This window comes from Gavia stellata, chromosome 10 (genome assembly GCF_030936135.1).
Source record: "Gavia stellata isolate bGavSte3 chromosome 10, bGavSte3.hap2, whole genome shotgun sequence".
Taxonomy (NCBI): domain Eukaryota; kingdom Metazoa; phylum Chordata; class Aves; order Gaviiformes; family Gaviidae; genus Gavia; species Gavia stellata.
In genome coordinates this window covers 3503003-3525710 of record NC_082603.1, presented here as the reverse complement: position 1 = coordinate 3525710, position 22708 = coordinate 3503003, and the positions used below count along the sequence as shown (strand labels likewise).

The window sequence follows — 22708 nt, the reverse complement described above, 5'->3', positions numbered from 1 at the left end:
TAATACTCTGTATTTATAGCAAATCAAGTTTTGCAGCACAAGTTCCCTGCAAGACCATCAAACCAACATTCAGCGGGTTTAACCACTTGCTTTGCAGCACAGAACGCTTGTTTTAAAGCTGTTCAAAGCAGCACGAGACAGATTACAAGGTACCTCCCTCTGCTTGGACCAGCAGCTTCATGTTTCATAGTCTAAAACATGAGTGCACCGTATAAACATACACAAAGAATCACAATATCATTTCTCTCTGACAATTTCCAAGCACTTTCCAAACCAGCTACTGTATTCCTGGTGCAGGTGAGAACTTTTCTGCTGCTGAACTTTGAAGCTGGAGCCCAAATACAACCTTACACCTGCACAAATGAGTATCTTCACGGCTCCTAAAATAGGCTCGGGTGGTGGGCACCCATGCTTGGTAACATATAAGAAAAGGAGAGTCAGCCCAAGGCGTGGAGGTGAGAGGTAGGAAGAATGTAATCGCAATTGGGATTTTAGCACATTAATCAGCTTGGTGTTTCAGAATGAATATACCTCCTACAGACTGAAAATTCTAACTACAGTATAGGCAAGTAGGCTTACTGGAAAAGCAAAAGCCATGCTGACTGAAGGAAATTAAGCTGCAGAACAAAAACATCCCAGAAAGAGCAAAAATAGTCTTATTTTAAGCAAAATATTCTAAGCTATACAAAGAAATGTATGTCCTAAAACATTTCACGGGTTTTGCAGCACCCCACAAGCCTCATCAAAGATATTTATAGCAAAATGGTTTTGAACGTTATGACAGCAACAATATTTCTATGGAAGTTTGCACACCAGTTTTGAAAAGCCCAGTTGGACCTCAGGTATCTGTCTGGTGAAAGACCAGCCATGGTCTCAGCCACTTATGTGGATCACAGGAGATCTGATCTTATTAACCATAAATGATTTAATTAATCAAAGTGCAGCAGCTGCAGTGAAAGAAGCCAAGACACAAGTCGCAGGTTTGAGTCAGGCAGGCAATGGGCTGAATACTCTGTCTTCATTTGTACCTTTTCCCACCCCCAAATTATGAGGCAAACCTTCAGAAAGGTCTTGCTTTCGTCCCACTGCAGAAGGACATTTTTCTGTAATGTCAAAAAAAGCAATTTCCTCCTCAGTTCTACTTTAATTGGTCCTTCCACACGTCATCTGAAAAAGGCAAGAAGAAAATCCTTCTCTTCAGCTGCCCTCACCGGAGAAGAAATGCCAACCTGTTTGCAACATGAAGACTAAAAAATCTTTCCAAAGTCCTATTTGGACACGTGACAGCTCCTTTACTCTGTATATGGAGATATATATCCTTCAGCTTAAGTATTTAATGTCATCTTCTCAACCTTTATCAATGCTTCAGTAATTATTCGGTACTACATATAGGGCTACAGCTGGATATATCCTCACTAGATATTGAATTATTTGAATTATAGCCCAAATATTGAAATATTTGAATTATAGCCCAAGAGTTGGTGAGCCCTACATGTACTATATACATGTAACATAGGAAAGCTAGAAATAATTATGAGAAAAACACCTGCCAGCCAAAGTTAGGGTTGGAAAAGGAAATGTATACACAGCTAATGGCAACCCTAAAAGTCAGAGATGGAGAAAAAAAATCTGAAGCCGTCCTAGTTGTCCTGAGGTAGCCAAGCTATGACAGAATGCCCTGCATGAGCTTAAAAGTACATTTTTTTATTTCTCTCTTACCTAATATATTTCTTCATTGTACTTCTTTGATGTATTCATGTCTCTAAATTTTTTTTTGTTATTTATGGTGAAATTAGAGATGACAGGATATGGTTTTGAAAGTCCCCCAACCTTCTGTGTCATGAGGGTGATTATCAAGATAAGGATGTGAAATTAAACCAGATGAAAGAAAATAAAATCATGAAGTGAAACTCCGCGTCTCCCAGAATTAGCTAGTTGTATTTTCCTTCTCATCACGCAGACTTCCCTCTATCCCAGCACCAAGCGGTCGGGCTTCTTCACTTTTAACAACAAATACCAAGTGAAACACAATAGCTGGTAACCTCATATAGGAAATGAGAAGACCTCCTAAAATAACAAAAAAATAAATAAGCATTCAGAAGAAACTTCAGTCTGATTTTCCGGGCATACGAACGTAAAGGCTTAAAAACTGGAGAATGCTAAATATTAGAGCACTGTGAATATTTTGAGCATTTCCCTCAGTATTGCCATTCTGGGACTGACAGCACTTCCCCATTGGAGGTTAGGCAGCCATTTCAGCAGCAAATTTCCCCCAAAATTTGAGGTGTGCAGTTCTCACCATTTCACCAAGAAAATGGGGATGGAGAGGGAACCAGAGTAAGTCCAAGCTGTAGATGAAAGTGGAGGGATCATGGAGATAAAGACAAAGCCATGAATCGCATGCTACAGCCCACATCTAAACTGGGAGTAGTGGTTTAGGAAATTGGAGGAAAAAATGAAGCCATTTCCTTCCACACTCCACTTCAACTCAAGCACAGCTTCTATAAAAACCTGAGAAGTTTTTAAAGCTAAGTATTACATAAAATCCTACACTGATGAAGGTCTGACCTCCACAGACACTCGAGAAGAACAGGGTCTCTGGAAGTAACAGTAAATGGTCAGCAGCTCCTCCCTATCAACCTAAGAAAAACTCAATTAAGGCAAAACTTAGGGAGGGAAAGTTAAAAAACAATTTTACGGGCAGAAAATTCTCCTTCTTGCTGCCCCTTCTTGTTGGGGGCAAGTTGATACAAAAGTGGTATTAGGATATATATTTTTTGTCACGTTTTGTTATTCTCCTGAATTAATTATGAATCATCAAAACTGAAACAAATATAGTAATACATTTTATATAATGATGTAACATAGGATCTTCAGATATAAAAAATTTGCATGTGGTCAACAATACTGATTATTTACTAAAGCCAATAAGGCCACATTTAGCACATTGTAAATGTATCCCAGCTAAAATCAGATCAGAAAGCAAGAGTTCTCCAGCAACCCTTGACACTGCATCTTTTACAAGAGCTATCTTTGTCTTGACACTTTTGTCATTTGAAAGAATTATTTTTCAGCTTTACTAAACAGTGAAGGCTACATAACCACCCTGGGAAAATACAGCAAATGTCCTACGGCATAAGGGACAGACTAGAAAAGTGAACATTGAAAATATAATTGTGTAGCCCTGTACCTGCAGAACTGTACATTCTTCTCTGTATGTGGAATTATCTTGATCAAGAACAATCACTAGGTCGTATTACTCTACACCGCTATATTTTATTATTGACTCCTCTGTATCTGTTGGCGTGTTGCTTTTCTGCAAAGAACATTTTTTGGCTGACCTGTTCTACATTTAGAGCCCTCCCCTCAACGTTATCTTTCTGTATGCACATTTATGTAATTTAACTCACCCTTTCATTTATCATATTCATTGATCACAGCCCAAAAGCTCTGAAATCAGCAAACATGCCTGTTATAATGTTTTATACCCTATGCTAGGTAATAAATTGAATGAGAAACGAATTGTGGCATTTCAGAGCTGCACAAAATGTTCTTTAATGCAGCCCACCGAAGTCCTTAATTACAAAGCTGTTGGTAAAGCACAAACAGTTTGGAGGGAAAGAAAATTTTTGATGGAGCTTTTGTAAAGCACTTTTGAGATAATGGCCAAGATTAGATAGTACCACCTCTGAACTGAGTATGCAAATATACAGTCTATTTTTTCACAGGAGCAGGGTCATACACTGAATGGTGAAAAGCAATTTTGAAATATATCTGACTCAAACTCAGCCAGAAAAGAGAATCAAATGCAAGTATGGCTTATGTTAGAGTTGCCAAATCTGGTAGCCCAATAGCTGCAGTTCTCATTACATCCTTCCCCACCTGCCCCCACTGACAGCAGGTCCAGACCTATGTTCCCCCCAGCAGTAACTCTCAGACCCCCATGTCTCTTAGGTAGCTGCCTTGGACCTATCGTCTCTCCAGTACCGGTCCCAGCCCTATGGTCTCTCTGGTCACTGGCTCCTACACCTCCTCTCCTACTTGCCAGATAGTCCAGCTTGAAGTTTGCTAGTGAGTGAAGCCTACGGACACGTGCGGCTGGTGGAATCTCATTAGGAAAGCACTCTGGTCTCGCCAGATGATGGCCCTGCACCTATGGGACCCTGTGCTCTGTGGTCCCTTCTCCCATTGCTGGCACTGGGACCTCTCACACACATCTCTCCAGGTGCTGGCACCTCAAACCTGGGGAGTCCCCATGACCCCGTGGCTCCTTCTCTACTTGCTGGTACTTAGGACCCCAACACACACACCGGAGAGCACCCTCACCCTGGAAAATAGAAGTGGAGTTTAGTAAGACAGGACAGACCGTGGTGATCAAGAGTGGAGCTTGACTGGACAAGCGTACTGACCAGCCTCCTGTTCCCACCCAACTGACCCCGTTTATCCCCGTTTTCCCTGTTATCCCACACTTGTTCCTCTCCAATCCACTTTGATCCTTCCCTTTTCCCACCTTTAAAATAAATACGCTTCACACAATCCCCAAATGCTCTTCCACTCCATCCTATAATGAGTCCCGTACCCGCTTAGGCAACGACAGCCCTGCAGACTGCGAGGTGGTTGGGGAGAGCTGCTGGTGACCCACCTGGGTGGGTTTCACGGTGGGGCTGTGAGCTGAGCCCCCTCCTCTGAGCACCACGGCAGCCGGGTCAGGGTCCCCTCTGCACCCGTCAGTTTGTCAGGGTTCCTCTGCTGCTCCCTGGGCACTTGTGTTTTCATTAATTAGCCCTTAATCACAGCACCTCACAGCTTAAAACCCAAAAAGCATTTGATCTCCTCCCCAAATCCTGAGGCATCACGAAAGCCAACTTGCAAAGCAGGAGCTGCCCAGATGAATCACTGAACTGGGATGATTTCTGTAAGCAGATTAATCAGTAAATCAGCTTTCAGAGTCGGGGTAATTCACAGAATCTCAGTGTATGCGTCCAGTTGTGCCAGAATATTTTTAAAGCCATGACCAGTCAGGTCCTGATTGGCTTAGGCTCATTTTACAGCTTTTAAATATGCTTTGTCCGAACTGTAGTCAAGAAGGGTGCAAAACATCTACATATTCTGCTGATAATGAAGGAAATCATTGTCCTCTCGAATTGCAAACCCTTATCAATTAGTATAGAGGAAGGACAAACACAACAGGAAAATCTGGGGGGGGGGAGGGAGGAAAACCCACAATCCGTACATCTGAATCATATTTTCAAGCAGTGATCACTAAATCCGAACGCTTTTGTAATTATTCTCCTGACCATGAGTTCTGACCAGAAAACCCAGAAACACAGGCTGGACTGGTTATTTGTAACAGAGGGACCCTAGAGAGAGGAAATAGCTGAATGCCAGGGCGGCTCCCATGGCAAGACCACACGCTGATTCACTCCAGTTTTCTGTTCAGCAAGAGACAGTATTTAATTCTCCTTCCTGGGAGAAAACAGACTTTAACTGAAAACTTCTCCAAGTTTTTGGCTAAAGCCCAGTGCGATATATTCCTTTCCAGAAGTGGGAGACTATAGAAAAGACAGAAAGGCAACTTCTGATCAGACATTACATCTGTCTTTCTCCCACCCTTGCCAAATCTGCCGTGGCAAAAGTTAACTCGGCACTTTTTAGAAGAGGTGGGGCGAGTGCTGCCTTGGCTGCTGCTCCTTATCCCATTAAATTATATTCCACACTCGAACTCGAAGGATTTTTCACATTTCTTCTCTCTTTTCAATTTTTTTTTTTTATAAAAGAACACAGCCAATTTTTATATCACAAGCGTTATTACCTGTAGTATTGCTGCACGTGCCTATAACATCGTCTGATTGTTCAGATACCCACTTTTTGTAGGCAGATTTGTTTGCAAATAAGGCTTTAAAAAAGTACTAATAAAGTAACATCTTTCAGTCATGTGTAAACAAATATAAATCAATATGAAGTCCTTGAAAAAAAAACCCCGAAGAGGTTCACTCCATGGGCAGAGTTAAGGTTACTGGGGTGCTGGTCAGTCGTCATTTTTCCACTCGCAGCACCTAGGTTTCTAGGAGATGTTTTAACTCCAAGAAATCCAGAAAATATGGGCTCCCATTTCCTTAGCTGTAAAAAACTGTTCACTTTTACCAGTGTAACAGTAGGTCTTAATCCAGACTATCTTTATCTACCCATCAGTCCGCTGAGCAGAAATAACGTGACAGAAAGGATAAGCCTTGCTGAAGGCACTCCGGTGTCACTGAGCATCTTCCGTCAGATAAAAATTCAACCACAGAAAAAGCTGAGAGGGATAAATCATGGAACAGATGCATAAATGAACAATAGCTGAGCCATATGAAATATAATAAAAAACAGACTCACAGGCATTGGAGATGGAAAAGACCTATTAGGTCATCTAGTCCCAGCTTCTGCCAATTCAGAATTGGCCTCTAGAGTGATGTGCTGAACTTTAAGAAAAAAAAAGGCTGCCAAAAGCTTTGTCAAGTCCGCTACACTTGCTCCAGAAGAGAGAAATGAAAAACCCCAAACCTAATGAACAGGCTTCAAGTCATGGAAGACTGACGGTGCCAGGAAAACTTGATCGTATCCCCATCTCCTTACCAAACCCTGGTGAGGAGCAAAGGGGTGGCTTTCCAAAGTCCGGAGTGCTTTCATGCTGTATGAACACTGCATCTGAATCCAGGCTAACCAGAACCAAAAATCAGAGGCAGGCTTTGCCCTTGGCCATGCCACGGGAATTTGGGTTCCTCTGGCAGCTATATAGGGAATATTTATTGAGGCTTAAGCTACTTGGAAATGCCAAGTGAAGGCATATTCCTTCTAGGTTGATGCCTCCAACCTATGTTAATCTAGCCATGAAATAGTCTTTATACTCCCTGTGACTGGGTATTTACCTACCAGGGTGTCTTAGCCCTCAGCCTCTCCACACCTACACCAATTTGCATCAGAGCTGCTACCTCCAGTTTGTACGAGGCTGTCAGCGCTAGAAGGGCACGCTGCGTCTCACCACCTTCAGCATGGGTTGGAAACAAGCTGGAAAGGGGGACCGCGTTTCAGGAGAGTGTGAGCCACCTGGCTAGCATCGGACCGAGAATGCTGCGTGTCCTGCGAAGAAGGCACCTGCCACCAACCACCGCCGAGCACCACGCCAATAACTGCCCATCGTAGGGAACTGCCTAGAAATACAGTAATCTGTGTTTTTGTCATGGAAATGGAGTCCTAAAGGAGACCAGGAGTGCCTTTGGCAGTGGAGACAAGGGCAAAGAGATAGCAGTTGAGAAGCATCGGGGGGAGGACAGTGTGAGACAGCTGTCTGAGGGTAATGGGGTGAAGCTGATGGCCACGAGACAAAAGTGACAGTTAAAAAAACCGTACTGGGAGCCACTTCTGCAAGTAAAAGGGACCGTTCACACATTGCACTCTCAATTCATTTGTCTACAAGCAGAGGCTTCAGGCCCAAGTAGCTGAGATTGCTGGAGAAATTCCTGAGTGTTCCCATCTCCCACCAAGGGCAGCAGGAGCAGATGGGACTCAAAAGTGACACTAAAGGCATGGAAGAGCCTGGACACCAGCGGGGGAACCAGGTCAGCTTGGTGGAAAAAGAGAAAAGTCATCTGAAAAACAGGAAAGCATTTCTTTTTCTGAAGGATACAAGTCATAAATGCTCTTCCAATTTCCTGGGAGCAAGGTTATTTTTATAATCCTAGCAAGTCACAAGTTGTGGTTTTTTTAAAGTTTTCTAGTCTAACATACTCAGAAAGTGAGATTTAAAATTCCCCCTTGTGCAAACAATCATTACTGTGTCTTACACACCATTCCTGCCCCTCCTACAAGGCTTAACCATGGCTAGGGCTTGAGTAGCCATCTGAACACCTGCAGAAAACATCAAATGTTTGACCATTGGTGATATATGTATAATGTTACAGATATATGTATAACATTACAGAAATGTACGGAGAGACTGCGTTCCCTCCATGTTGTACAAACCTTGTCTACTACATCTATGATGCATTCATCAAGCTTGCAAACACAGGTGGGAGTTTGCCATGCTGTATTTAGTAAACACCTCTTATGATTTTGTACGATGATACTGGATTCAGATGAGCTGACAGAGAGGGGAATGCCACTTTCAAAGCAATTCCCATGTTTTCTACCCAAGTTTACTACACTGCAGCTCAAATCCCACCTAACTTCCCTCCCAGCAAAGCAAGAAGAAAGGATATGTTAATGCATTTCTCAAGGCACTGAAAGCCAAGCATCTTTCATAAGTGACTCGCACTTTTCTACAGCTTTTTTACTATAACAGCTACATAAATCTTCACCGGTGTGAATGACGTACAGGAAGAGGCCCTTTCTGCACTCACCGTGGTTTGAGTGTCTCACGCAGTCCCCCAGCACGGCGCTGAACTGCCTCTGAGCTTCTGGCTCCGGGAAGCAATAGTAGCTGTGTCGGGCGAAGGGCTGCCACAGGTAAACCGGGAACTCCCTCGGCAGCTGAACGAAGGCTTGAGCGACCTCCTTCTCACTCAACCCTACACAAAACACACATCTCCATGTGAAATCTGCAGATTTCTTGGGGGGTTTGGCTCTTTTCCTCTGCTGTGACAGAAAGAACAGACCTTTGCTAGCAGGGAAGCATGAGACATGAAAAAATCAAGTCTCCTTCTTGATCCGAGCGATTGGGCACAGAGGGCAGGGGGACACAGCTGGGATGGGCAAACTCAGCAGGCACCAACCACCTCTCTATGTTGTACCATAGCAACTTGATGTCCTCTTGTTTTGTATTCAAGGTGGCCATAAACTGCATGTTTTTGGTAAAATTTCAAAGAAACTATTTCATTGGATTGTAGCTGCTAGGGAAAAGGTTTTCGTGGCAAATAAGTAAGTTAGTGGGCAGCTCTGGTCTCTTCCACATAGAGATCATATAGGAGCATATGGTCTTCCGTATAGAAACAAACTGCATTAAACCATGTAGGAACAAGTGTGTTTCCCTGTCTCCAGGGTTTCCAAACACAGCTGCAAGATGGCCTTATGAACTGTCACTTCAAGCCCTTGAAGGTGAAGCAAAGAAAGCATTAAGTATCTCCGGTTTCCACCTGCCCTGAGTCACTGTGCACGGGAGATGCTGTACATCACCGTTTACAGATGACCAAACCCAATCTTGTCTCAGTGCCGTGCATCGAGAGCCCAGCCACAAGAGGTTCATCTTGTCTTCAGTATCGCACAGAAGGGGAGAAGGGCCATAAAAAACTAACTGAGCTACTCTTTGTGAAGGGAGAGCCATGGGAAGCCTGCAAGCAGCCTTGGGCTGCTCCACGTCGCTCAACCCCAACTCCTGCGGAGCTGTGGTGATGCATGGAGGACGCTTCCAGGCACTGCTGTCCCATGCTACCCTCTGACCACCCTATGCCTTGGGAAAGGGGTGTAAGGGGGACACATCCCAACAATCATAACTTTAAGTGGCATGAGACAGGACTTAAAAAAAAAAAATCCTTGCCTACATGTTGCCCTTATCCCTTTCCTTATGTGGCATCTTATTTTCCAAATCTGACTCTGCAACATGAGATCCGCTCCCTTAAAGCCCAAATTTTCTCCGTCTTCATGGAGTGACGGCAGGCAGGACCACAGCGGTTCCTGTCCCAGAAACAACAAATTCAGCAGCAGCAACCTTCCTGCCCTCTCTGTGGGACATTATCAACTGTGAGTCAACACAGGCAGCTGGCATCTAAAAATGGAAACAAATAAACCAGGAATATTAACAAAGCCCGGGAACAATGGTGGTGTGGTTCCTGCCCTGCTTCCAGCGGCTTTGTGCCGGGATGCTGGAAAAAAAAGGGAGCCAGCATTTCTCTGAACGTTAGCTTATAGCATCTTCTGTGTACGTCCACGCTGGAGCTGTGCTTTGACTTAGAAAAAGGGCTGCGTGCATCTTCTGTTGCCCCGTTTTAAAGTCTAGCCTGAAAGCCTGCCCAGAAGAGGTCTGCGTAAGGAACAGAGCCTGGGCTTTGGGAGTTCAGCTTTGAGCAGGGCTTACCAACAGGATCTGGAAAATGTTTATCAGATAGCAAATTGTAATCTTCTTCTGAAGTCAATACTTTGCCTCCTGCAGGAAGAATGTGGTATTTAGGGCTGGCTCCTTTCTGGTAGGCCTGGAAAATCAAGAGAGAGGGAGTCAAAGAGCGATTTAAGGAGAGGGAAAACATAAAGCACACAACTCATTTACAAAGCTAATGCACGGGGATATTCCCCAAAGGGATTTTTTTCTTGTCGGACTGAACTTTGGATATATTCCCTGGAAATGTCAAATCTAAAACATGGTTAAATGTAAAAACCATTTTAAAAATAACCTCTCAGTGCTTACGAGCTGTGATGAAGAGTCAGGGACAGAAGGGAGGGGAAAAAGATGGGATTTTCTTCTAAGCCCTATTTGTTTGATTTGTCAGCCAGGACTAGTTTGACTACGGCAGCTGCCAAACGGAAAGCTTCACTGTAGTCAACTTGAAGCCACCCAAAAATTGCTACTTAAAACCCAACTGCAGAAGCACGGGGACGTATTACAATGACATACAGATAAGAAGCGTTCTGTGATATGCAAAGGAAGGTTCAAAGCGCTGTTAAAATGATTTGCTAATTCTTGCAAACGTGTACGGCCAACACAAGGTGCTTGGTTGTACCTTCAGCCACCCCCGTGGAGCTTCCAGCCATCTCCGCAAGGCCGGAGCCACCTTGCTGAGGACAACTTTTCATTTAGTACTGCTGAAAGAAAGGCGGCAGCAGCGGCCAATTCACTTGATATCAGTTTGTTTGGGAGTGTAGAAGAACACAAGAGGAAGAAGCATTTACCTCTTTAGTCTCAAAGCAATCCACAGTGTAGTCGTTTTTGATAACGACGTATCTGTCCTTCCACTTCTTCAGATCCTCAGCAAAATGCAGCAGCTCTGCCTCGTATAAGACGGTCCCAGCTTCTGCCGGGGGCTACAAAGATAATTTTCTAGATTTGAAATGGCTCTGGATTACTGACCATGCTGAAGCTTTTATTTCTACATTTCCATAAAACTGCTACGAGGGCTTTTGAATCTTCAAATGCAATTTGGAGTCATAAACGTCTCTCTGATTCAGGGAGACACTACATATGCAATCAAATTCTTGTAGCCTGAGATGAGGAGGCAGCAGAAGAGCTCTGCCTTCCAAAAATACTGCCAGGTTTCTGAGACAGAGACCTTCTTATTTACCTTTCGGTTGGCATGCTGAATGCAAGATGACTTGTAGTTCACTGTCTCTCATTTTCCGCTACATAACATCAATGAAAACATTTCATTGATGCAGCAAAGAGTTTTATTACAAAATAGTCAATTATGTCCCATTTCTTTGTAACACTTTTACACCTGTGCTCTTGTAACTGATATGAATCTTTCTGAAAGACACGGCTCTTCTGTTATCCCACCTTTTACATCCCACCTCATTGCTTTACCCTATTCATTTCCAGAGCATTGGAAATCCGTGATTTCCAATATGGCTGAAAAAATTAGATTTGTATCTTAGAATCATAGAACCATTTAGGTTGGAAAAGACCAGTAAGATCATCAAGTCCAACATCAACCTAACCCTGCGAAGTCCGTCACTAAACCATGTCCCTAAGCACCTCATCCACACATCTTTTAAATACCTCCAGGGATGGTGACTCCACCACCTCCCTGGGCAGCCTGTTCCAATGTCTGACATCCCTTTCAGTGAAGAAGTTTTTCCTAATATCCAGCCTAAACCTGCCCTGGTGCAACTTATGGCCATTTCCTCTTGTCCTATCACTTGTCACTTGGGAGAAGAGACCAGCACCCACCTCACCACAACCCCCTTTCAGGTAGTTGTAGAGAGTGATAAGGTCTCCCCTCAGCCTCCTCTTCTCCAGGCTAAATCTTCTTAATATTGAAGGCTGCTTCTCTGCATTTTCCTCTAATAAAGAGACTTTTGTCTCTCTTTTTGTCTCTCGTCCTCTCATAAAAACCAGCTCTCCGTAGCTCACTTCACAGGGGGGATTATTCCCATGTTCTTTATGGAACCCTATAGCCATGGCTGAAAGGGGTAATTAAGTTTCCTACATAAATTTCTGCCCTGAATGTATGATTTCTGACCCAAGATTCTTGCAAAACTTTGCAGTCAGCAGGAAGCAACTAGTTTTGTCCAAGTGTCCAACTGTACCCTGATGAAATGCATGCTTTGTACCAGAAACTTGGGTCATGGTTCTTCTCATGCTACGATGAGACAACGAAACAAGACCAAACCAAAGATGCATTTTTAAAAATAAACTTTAAATCTGCGCCCAAATGCAACTTTTCCACCTAAAACCTAACTGAACCAAGTCCAACACCTGCACTTGCAAATCTACTGCATACACTTGGGTCATAAATAAGAAAGCGCATGCGTAAAATGTCCTAGATACACATTTATTATGTATTCAACTAGCCAATGTAAGAAGCTGGAAGAACACTTCTGTACTGTGCTTGTATATGTAGAAGCATTTAAATAACTTTAAAAATACTTTGGATTTGATTTTTAGAAGCTTGGAGTATATGTACCACCTATTAACTTTACTTGAGGGCATTCGACATTGGGAAAAACAAGAAAACCGAGCCCAGTCGGTAGCTGATACACTTCCAGCTCATGTTTTTCATACATTACAACTACTAAATGTGTGATTTAAATAGTTAATGCGTTAATTATTTAATGCAGGAGAGGAGAGCTGTATGGCAGCTTGAGGATGGGGAAAGGCTTACGTGCTCTCCTACCTTGGTTTTCAGGAACCGGGACTGGGAATCCCGGTGCTGCTCCAGCTCGTTCTGCACGTGCTTGCAGAAAGCCACCGCATACTGGCGTCTGTAGTGTGGGCTGAAGTTTTTGATGACGGCCTCTGTTTTTCCTGAAGCAGAAACAGAATTTCACAGAATCACAGAATCATTAAGGTTGGAAAAGACCTGTAAGATCATCAAGTCCAACCATCAACCCAACCCCACCATGCCCACTAAACCATGTCCCACAGTGCCATGTCCACGTGTTCCTCGAACACCTCCAGTGATGGTGACTCCACCACCTCCCTGGGCAGCCTCTTCCAATGCTTCACCACTCTCTCAGGAAAGAAATCTTTCCTAATATCCAGTCTAAACCTCCCCTGGCGCAACTTTTAATGTACATCAGCTCAGAAATTGTAATGCAGAACCGAACCAGTTATCACCAGCGACCCAAAATATTGCCCAAGCGTACCAACGGCCACTTGCTGCACAGCAGATCAGGAAACCCTCACAGATGCATTCAGCTGTTGTGATAACCAAGCACAGAAGGAATTTGTCCAGGTCTTAACAATATAGAGAAAACACTGGGGTTTGGACATTGTTTTTCCTTCTAAGAGTGGGCAAAACATACCACAAATCCATTTCTCTAAGAAAAGATGCTATCTGCCTCTCCCTAGGACATAGCGCCACAGAGCCGCGGGTGTTCGAGAGCTGGTAAGGTTTTCAAAGAAACATATACACAAGTGATACTGGCTCGTGTTTAGACGTATTAGCCAATTTTATCACATAATGAGATTTTAAACCCGACTCAAAGTTCCTACAAAGGATGTTTTCTAGGCTTGGGCACTGCAGCCTCTTCTTTGTTTTAATGTAAACAGATACTCAGTCATGCTGCAATAAACACTAATCTTGTATTGTCTCGCTATGATCAAGATCTCACCAGTAGCAAGAACAGCAATAAACACACACAATAAACACAGTCTCATTGCTGGGAATCTTAAAGCAATTTACAAGTAATTAACTCATTAACCCTATCAAAGAAATAATAATCCTTTACAGACAAGGAAAGGAAGCTAAAAGTTAAAGCCATGTGCACGTACGTGACTCAGTGTCGGCAATGCGAAACCGAAAACCTGGACTATGATCTGGATAGCATCCAGACCGTCGTGGATAGTGGAGAGATGCCTTTCTTCCTTGTATTAAGGAGCCCCATGACAAAGGGATTTTTCTCAGCATAAACCAGAGAAACGTAATTTCACACCTCAAGCAATTTTGATGCTTTCAAAATTTTATTTTGTTCCGCTTGGGGAAAAAAAAAAAGAAAATTACTGTATAAGACAAAAAAAATGGTAGTTCCCAAACTGTGATTTCTTGAAGCCTTTCATATACATGGGCTCTTCAGCCAGGACTGGCTTCAGCACTCCTGAAGGGCCAAACAGGGGAACCAGCCAGAAGCACTGTAGAAGTCCTGGAAAAGCTGAACCACCTGCATTCCATGATGATATTCCCAACTGACAAACTCCTCCCAGCCACCCACCAGCACTACCACCAAAAAGGATTCCCTGGGAGTTTTCATGATGTTTCTGTATTTTATACAACGGGCTGTAAGTCTGCAGCAGCTACGATGAAATCAGAGAGAGGTCTCGGCAGATTTGCTGTTTCAAGGATAGAAGCACAGTCCTAAAGTAACCATGCAAAACTTCCTCGATTACTACTGATTTTATTGCCATTTCTCACCAAAAAATGGGGTTTAAATATCAGCACAGTTCCCGGAATGTTCATGCCTTTTTTAATCTTAAGTAATTTTAAATATGGTTAAAGAAAGAGAAAAGCCGTGGGTCATTACGAGAGTAAGTGCATGGGATTATACAGGAGAAAGTGCATGGGATCCTCTGGTGTAGAAAATGCTATGGGCCGAGATTTACCACTCTGGCTACCTTATTTCCATTTAAAAAACCCAAATATGTGTGGCTGAGACTGCCATGGAAAAATAGCTAGTTTGCTAAGGAGTTCACAGAGATGGACAATGGCAAAAGATTTTGAAAAGTGCCTTATTTCAGATCCAGCTCTGATTTGCTCCTAATGTGGGACATTAGCAGGCTGTTAGAGGTAATTTCATCAATTCAGATAGCCGCAGTATTTAATTCCTCCATAACTTCCTGATAATTACAATTACTTCGCTGCAGTAATGTGGATGTGCACGCAAAAGCAAAAGCTATACATCCGCTCCTCTGCTTCTGCAATTTTATTTTCAGTTTGATGCACAGAATTTGACGCATCTCTCAAGTTTAGGGACAATATTGACATGCCCTTTTGTTTTTGAGACCTACGGATTATAGGATGTGCTTGCATAGAATAGCAGGATACCGGTGCTGCTGAAGCAGAAAATCCCTCCCCATCTGACAGCCTTTTAAAAACCAGCCTGCTTTGGGCAGAGGCATAAGTTTATTCTCCAAATAAGGACAAAGCTTCCCAAAACCTTCCTTACAGCATATTTTTTTTTCTTCTGGTCCCAGCCAGCAGTAGGATGTTGTTGGCTCCAGCGCCGGTGGAGTTTCCTGCTCAGGCCACTGCCAGGGTTTGCCCCTAGTTTCCACCGCGGCTTTTTCTTTTTCAGCTTGCAGTGGCCTCTTAATCTGTTACAGAGGGCTCCGGGACACTGGACCTCACTTGACTACTGCCTGCATCCTGCAGTAAAAATTTGTAGAGGAAGCGGGACAAAGAACAAAATTCTGGTGTTGGGAAAAAAACCCCAACAATCGCAGGAAATACCTGTAATTTTGGCAAAGTCTTTCAATTACGGCTAAATCGGTTCAGAAGTGTGAGTCTTCAGTGTCAACATTTCTTAGATCAGCTTAAAGTATGATGACCAGAAAGAAAGGAACTACACAATTCATAATATATATAAATGAGAAACATGACATCAATGTGATTTCTATGTGCAGAATATATTTACAATCACTGAAAACATCGAGGAGCTAATGTTTCAGGCTGTTTACTCCAGTCTTTGTACTATGTGTTGCAAAGGATCTCCGTGTTAAAAATACTACCCCCGCTTAAAATTAGAAGAAGAAGTTTTTCGAAGAGGTTGCGAGTGGCACTACACAAGGACCTGGCCTTGCACTGCTCGGCTCAGCAGGAATTGCAACGCTACCTGCGGATGAGAAGAGAAGCGGACGGACCCTTAAGCCATTGTTCGCCGATGGATCTTTAAATTCTTTTGGTTTACAGAAGATAAAAATATGCTATCTGAAAACAAACATGATGGAAACAGTCATGAGAAATAGAAACTGTTCCCATGAAATGATAACGTGGGGCAACATAAAATACTTCAGGGCAGTTGAAAAATGAGTTCCCCTAATTCTTTTCCAAATTTAGTGTGGCTTGCTTAGTCAGAGCTGTTTATATAGAGCAAGGCCAACTCTCCCACTCGGCTGGTCTGGCAACAGCGCAGCTCCAGCCCATATAAATATGATCTGAAACCCAGCAGCTAGATTGATGTTTATGCTAGGAGAAGACAAAATGTGATCATCTCCAGCAGAAGGCTGTGTGCAACAGAAATTACCAATAGCAGAAGACGACAGTGATGGAGGTGGAAGGATTTCTGTCAAATTAAGGTGGCAAGGGTCTGCACACACCCATGTTCCCCCTTTGTTGAGGGTTTAGATCCTCCTAAAGAATAAACTTTTCAAATGCTTCATGACGCATCTCCTCTTCTGCAGAACCACCCTTGCGCTTGATCACAAAAGGTTAGCACCAAGTTATGATACGTCTTTTAAGACTAAAACCAAATGTTATTGCACTGAGAAACAAGAAACATCTGCCAGTTGCCCCATTGGAAATCTGGAATTCCCCCCCCACCCCAAACTTGCTTCTTCCTGCTTGTCCACTGCCTTCAACCTTTTTAACTGTGCACTACCCATGTTGGACACTTGTACATAACTCCAAGTCATCAGAGCCACAGCATGTCCTCAAATACCCAACTTTTTATTTTGGGTTTCACTGCTTTTATTGAAATAAACTGACATCCAACGTTAAAAAATAAGGGCGGTCTTTGGCAAGTTCTCCCACAAATTTCTGCTGGTCTAGCTGGCTTTCAGCCTGACGGGACGGCCATGCGCTAGCTCACCCTGCCATGCTCCTCTGCTCTCAACAATGTGTTGCCAAGTGACCAGTACGGATGCAGGTCAGGCAAATTCAGAAAAAAAGGTCAGAAAACAATAACTTCTCAGCTGGCATACACGAGAGGCATCGCTCACGCTCACTGGAATTCAGCCATGTGGAAGTCAGGAAGAGAAAGAGGTAAACACTCACCATAAAAGCTGTTATTCCACTTAAATATTGGTAGCAAGATGACCCTTTCAAGGGTAGCAAGATGACCGTGACCCTTCCTCTTCATAGCCCAATCGCTTGCACTCAGCAGCTTTTGAATGGGGTTTTCAAAAAATACCACGATCACGATACGAATCTGTTTGGAGGGCTGGGGGATTTATCTTCTTAAACCATTTAAGCCCTTTGGAAAATATACTTTGTGCCCCGAGGGACATGAATGCAAAAAAAAGGAGATGATTTGCCGTATCAAAGCAAACCCTAGACAAAATAAAACCTAAAAGAAACAACAAGCATTGTGCATGCTGAATGCCAGTACACCCAGCACTTCAAACAAGTGTGAAGTATTGAGACAGAACAGGAACGAATGACTTTGCCCTTTTATTTCTTCCACAAGGCCACAAGCAAAGCCACCAGAAGTAAATAGAAAAAGATCAGTTGATCATACCCACATGGTGCTTCACTAGCCAGGAGTGCAACCCACGATGAGGGACATGCTATACCTACTGTGTGTCTTAACGTTCCTCAGCAAGTTCAGTACTGAGCTTTAAAATTACTACTATCCATCCATCCATCCATCTAGATATAAAATCTTATTCTCATAGCCCAGCAGGGTAGCAGCAAAATGAGTTAACAAAATAATTACAGTGTTCAGCTCACGGGTCAACTTTCATCCCAAGTCCAAGATAAACGCAACCTCTGATTGAGATAAACGTCTAAAATGGTCAATGGTCTACTTGAGCCCTGTGAATCGGCAATGCTGGATTTCAGTATTGGCAGCTCTGAAATGGGTTGGATGTTCGCTGCTTCTGCTGCAATACGGTGCATAAAAGCTGCTCTTCCTGAATTCACCGCTCATTTCAAACTTCCTTATCACTTATTAAACGCATCTGGTAACCAGAAAACCTGTAAAAGCAATTCTCTTTGGCATACCCTCTCTTAACAGTGCCCACCATCTTCCAGGGCTATGGGACACGTAATAGTGCAGCAGAAATCACCAGCGATTCCCTCCTTCCTACGGTTTTCTTTCTTGTGCAGGACTCATGGTATTGCCCAGAAACTGTTTAAATCCAAGTGTTCCCAGGCGTTATCCTACATGTCCAGGGAGGCAATATAAATGACACTCTTTGTTGTTGAAGGCATAGCTCAGGTTGATCTTTATTTATAGAAGCAATATTTCAATTATTCGTTGAGTCACGACTTAATATCTGTTATGAAAAAAAGGGATGACAGACACAAATCCCACGTTGTGATTTGGCTGAATCATGTCCCCACAGGTTTGTTTGCACTCACTGAGCCAAACCAAGAAGCTCTCCGGTGGAGCCGCCCCTCTTCCCCATGCAGACATGCTGAAAAGTGCGGTTTGCACCTGATAAAATATTGAAACCAATTATTTACTCTTAGCCTTGTTTTGTATTAATGGAGACTACTCTCATTAAAAACTTACAATGCTGTAACTACACTGGGGTGCACACAGGTCCAAATTATCCATCTGCAATGCGGACACTGAATTGCACTGGTAAAATTCCAGTTAGTCACACAAAACTCAATCCATGGGAGAGAATAATACCCATCACACCTCAGATCATCCTCTTCCTAAATCTCAGCACATAAGCACTCCTTGGGTGCTTAACCCAACTTCTCTATAGGATGAGTGGGAAAGTCGAAGCTGTCTTTTGAAAAAAAAAAATAAATCAGATTTCGTAGCAAGTTTGCCAGCTGAGACCGTGAGTGTGAAATTTGCTCTCCACCAGAAGCGAAGCTTCTCTCTCAGGGCAAGCTAAACAAACACGTTCGTAAGTTCATGTAATCTTGATCCATGGCAAACGAGGAGCCAAAAATAGCAGGCTGCGTTCCAGCCTTGCAGATCTCCCTTTCTACAATTTTACTCGAGTACTTAGCTCTTCCTCAAGTGCTCCACTAAACCAGGCTAAATTTTATACCGAGCTGCACAATTATCCCATATATTCCAATAGGTTTATATACCTATAATGTTCTTCTCGGGCAACTTCATGAGCATCTCATATTTCAGAGGGAGGAGACAGACCTGAGTGAGACAGACCTCATATACTCTAAAAAAAAGGCTTGTTTTCTTAAGAGTAGCTTGTGATTTAACGATGCTTTTAAAATTAATTTAAAAATTAATTTTAAATTAATGCTGAATACTATTTTAAATTCATTCTGAATACTGCCTCATTATTAAAGAACACGGAGCAAAATACAGAGCACTAATCCTGCTTAAACACAGCCCATCTCTCGGGTCAAACTCAGAGACTCATTCCTACAGCCAGGTTTCCTTTGCCCCCTCCCCTTCCCTCCCAGACCGGGATCAACAAAATTCTTCTCGGGAAATGCAGAGACGGGACTATCACACCTTTGGTCTATGGTTAACCATCATTATCCTAACAGCGCATCTTCCACGCCTGCACAAACGTCTGCTATAACCTGAAACTCTCTGGAGGATATCTCAATTGCAATCATGTTATTTCCATGCTATGTCCTTCGCAAGAAACACGCAATCCCCTCCGACTGCACGACATGTTGCCAGGGTATTTTATTTGAGACTAGCTGCTGTTAAGATGGAAATACCCAGGGAAACGTATTTCAGCATCAATCCGCGATTGCAAAGCAACAGGCTGGGGTGCAACATGTCTCGTGCACACTTGAAATGGAGAAGTAGCAGAGACACGGATGTCTGAAGATGTGACTTGTAGCTGTCCGTGCACAATGTATTTCATTGGGACAACAGATATAAGCTTTGTTGAGACTCTTCCACCATCGGGCACATTTACTCCTTCAGCACGTACACTTCATGGACACGTGCCTGCCCTGGGACACCGCTCCCTCCAGCTTCTTCATACCTTCTCCCGTACATGTGTCATCTCTCGTGCTGGGGGAAACGGGTGGCCAACCTCTCCGTCTGGAGAAGTGTCCTGCACAAGCAGATCCACCAGCATTGCAGAGGAGAGAGGCAGTAAAGATCAGGAAATCACTGGCAGTGCTATCGCTCTTCTAAACACATAGGCCTGGGGCAGCGGATAAGGAAAACGAGGGGAAGGATTTGAATTTTAACCTTAAAACGCCTGAATTGCAACCGGTGAGATCAGGCACTCCTGTACTGAACAGCGGGGGCCACCAGCCACCAGCTCTGCAACACTCATCGCCGAATCATTATTTAGAGGAGAAACAAGATTTCACGAGTTGCCTTTGCACTTCTGTCAGATTAAAAAAATCCTAATAATCACGAAATACATAAGGCCAAAGCTTGTGGTTAATCAAGCAGAAACAAGCCCAACACGAGCCAAGGGTTTGATTAACGCTGTGTCAGATAAGCTTATCCTTAAGGCTGCTGAAATTTAGCCTTTATTGGTAAAGGGGTTAGAAGCAGCAACGCTCTGTCTAAAAACAATTACTCACGGTCAAATTCAACAACAATAAGGTCTGACAATCCTTTATTTATAAGCTTATTTCGCAGCACCAGAAGAATTAGGGATTTAATAAAACAAATGAACCCAACTTAGTTCCTGGGGGCCACAAGAAGCTAAACTATGCTCTGTATTAAGTTAATTTGGTGATGGTCAATGGTTTTCAAGTTTGGGGATTTTTTTTCAACACCATGAGCCACAAGCTGAGCCACTAATGGGGAAACGGACACCAAGCACATCTTGAGGAGCTTTCTCCAGTCCGGATCTCAGCATCATGTTACACGTCACGGTAGGTCATACAAGAATGTTTCTTGGGAACATTTAAATAGCTTTCCAAAAATGTCAGCCAATGCCGCATCACCCTTTAAATCAGGATGATGTATTCCCTCTTCCCTCCCTTTCGGGTGACAGGCGTTGCAGCCAGTTACTTCACTGCCCGACCATCCACAACATAAAATAATGAAAACCATTCTTACGTTGGAGATACAGATAACAGAAATAACCATCTTCGTGATACTAGTTGAAGGTTTTTCTGAATATATATATATACAGACACACACACCTGCACAAGATTAATTCTGTGCAATGCTTGAAGTGTGCTCATATAGATCCAGCAGATATTTTTATTCATTTATTTTTTCTTAATTATTTTGCCAAAATTATGCCATACTAGATAGGTTTATTACAAAATTACTCAAAGGCATATATGACATTGTGCACAGATATGAGTACACACACACATCCTTCCATGCAGGGCCTTACTTACGCTGAGGTTACTTTACGTTAGTCTTTAAGTTCCCTTTATTCCCTTTACCTTATAACTCCTTTTACTACCAGTCTAGTGTAAGTCAACCCAGATGGACTTCTCAGAGTTTCCCATGAAGGCGTCACTTTTAAGCACTGTAGCAGAAGGCTGTTATCTTGTGGTAATATTTTATTCCATTTCTCTTCAACAAGCGCACAAGCCCCACAAAATGGAGAAGGGTTACGTGTTGGTAATGAGATGAGAATAAGGGTACCGTTGGGTCCCCCCTCCTTGCAATTTTTCTCACCGAATCATAAGGCATTTGATTCTCTTTTGGCTCCCTCATACACTGAAAATTAATAAATATCATGAATTGCAAAGGAAAATATTTCAGCTAGCCTAAAATATTTTAGCTAGTGCTAAAAAAAGGTTTAAGGTTTAACCTAAAAAAAGGTTTAACCTTTTAAAAATGGTTAAAACCAAGATTCATCTCTGAACTAAATTAAACAGAGGCCTCGAAGTACAAGCATTTATTTTAATGGCTTTCCAACACCACCACCATGTCTCTTCATTTTATGGCAGGAAATCACTTCAGCCTCAGAGCTCCTCCTTGACATTTTGAGCCCCAAAAGACCAACTGAGTAAATACACAGATTTTAACCCAAACAACTAGCACCACTCAGATTTCTGAAGCGCTGATCTATAGCCCAAGGCCATACACATGTCACCGGTATGCCAGTTGGGACCATTTTCCAACTTCATCTCCTTTTCTTAGCTGGTGCCAACACCGCCTTGCCTTGGTCCTCTGCGGGGCAGAAGCTGTGAAGGGATGTTTGGAGGGGGACTGCAAGGAAGGCACGCGTCTTCTGCCTGGGAAGGGCACATCAAAGGAGCAGTCTCGGAGACGCTCTCCTTCCCATTTCCAGCTTACGAGCTTGCAAAAGCCTTTTGCTCTTGCAATCTCTCAGGCAACCTCCTCTTGGGGTCTTTTGACACGTTGCTTTCTTGGTAAATACATATTTTTAAAATTGCATCTCTGCTACAGCATCCCAGAAAGTTCTTTTAAGTCAAGCCCACAGCGATACTTGTGCTGCAAACTTTATTAAGCAGAGGGGGGAAAACCAACAGATGTGTATTTCACATAGCAAAGGAGACAGAAGTATTTATCCCTGTTAGATGTAGCTGACAACATAGGTCTTCATCTGGACAAAGAGACAACTCTTTGTGAAAACCAAGAACCAATTTTACTGCTCTTCTCCCTTTTTTAAAAAGGACAAACAAGTGCCACTGCGGGACATGGTTTAGTGGGCATGGTGGGGTTGGGTTGATGGTTGGACTTGATGATCTTAAATGTCTTTTCCAACCTTAATGATTCTGTGATTCTGTGAAATTAAAAAATATATATAATTACA

The 22708-nt window shown here is 43.0% G+C and overlaps 1 protein-coding gene across 1 annotated transcript in view; it reads right to left on the bottom strand.

Annotated features, from left to right (window-relative positions):
- Window positions 1-22708, bottom strand: part of NIBAN1 (niban apoptosis regulator 1) — a 72029-nt gene that overhangs the window by 27530 nt on the left and 21791 nt on the right. Inside the window, exons 2-5 of the mRNA XM_059822132.1 lie at window positions 12798-12928; window positions 10858-10989; window positions 10049-10163; window positions 8379-8546 (exon numbers count right to left, since the gene is read on the bottom strand). Of these exons, the coding sequence (XP_059678115.1) occupies window positions 8379-8546; window positions 10049-10163; window positions 10858-10989; window positions 12798-12928 (546 nt within the window). The remainder of the gene's footprint in view (window positions 1-8378; window positions 8547-10048; window positions 10164-10857; window positions 10990-12797; window positions 12929-22708) is intronic.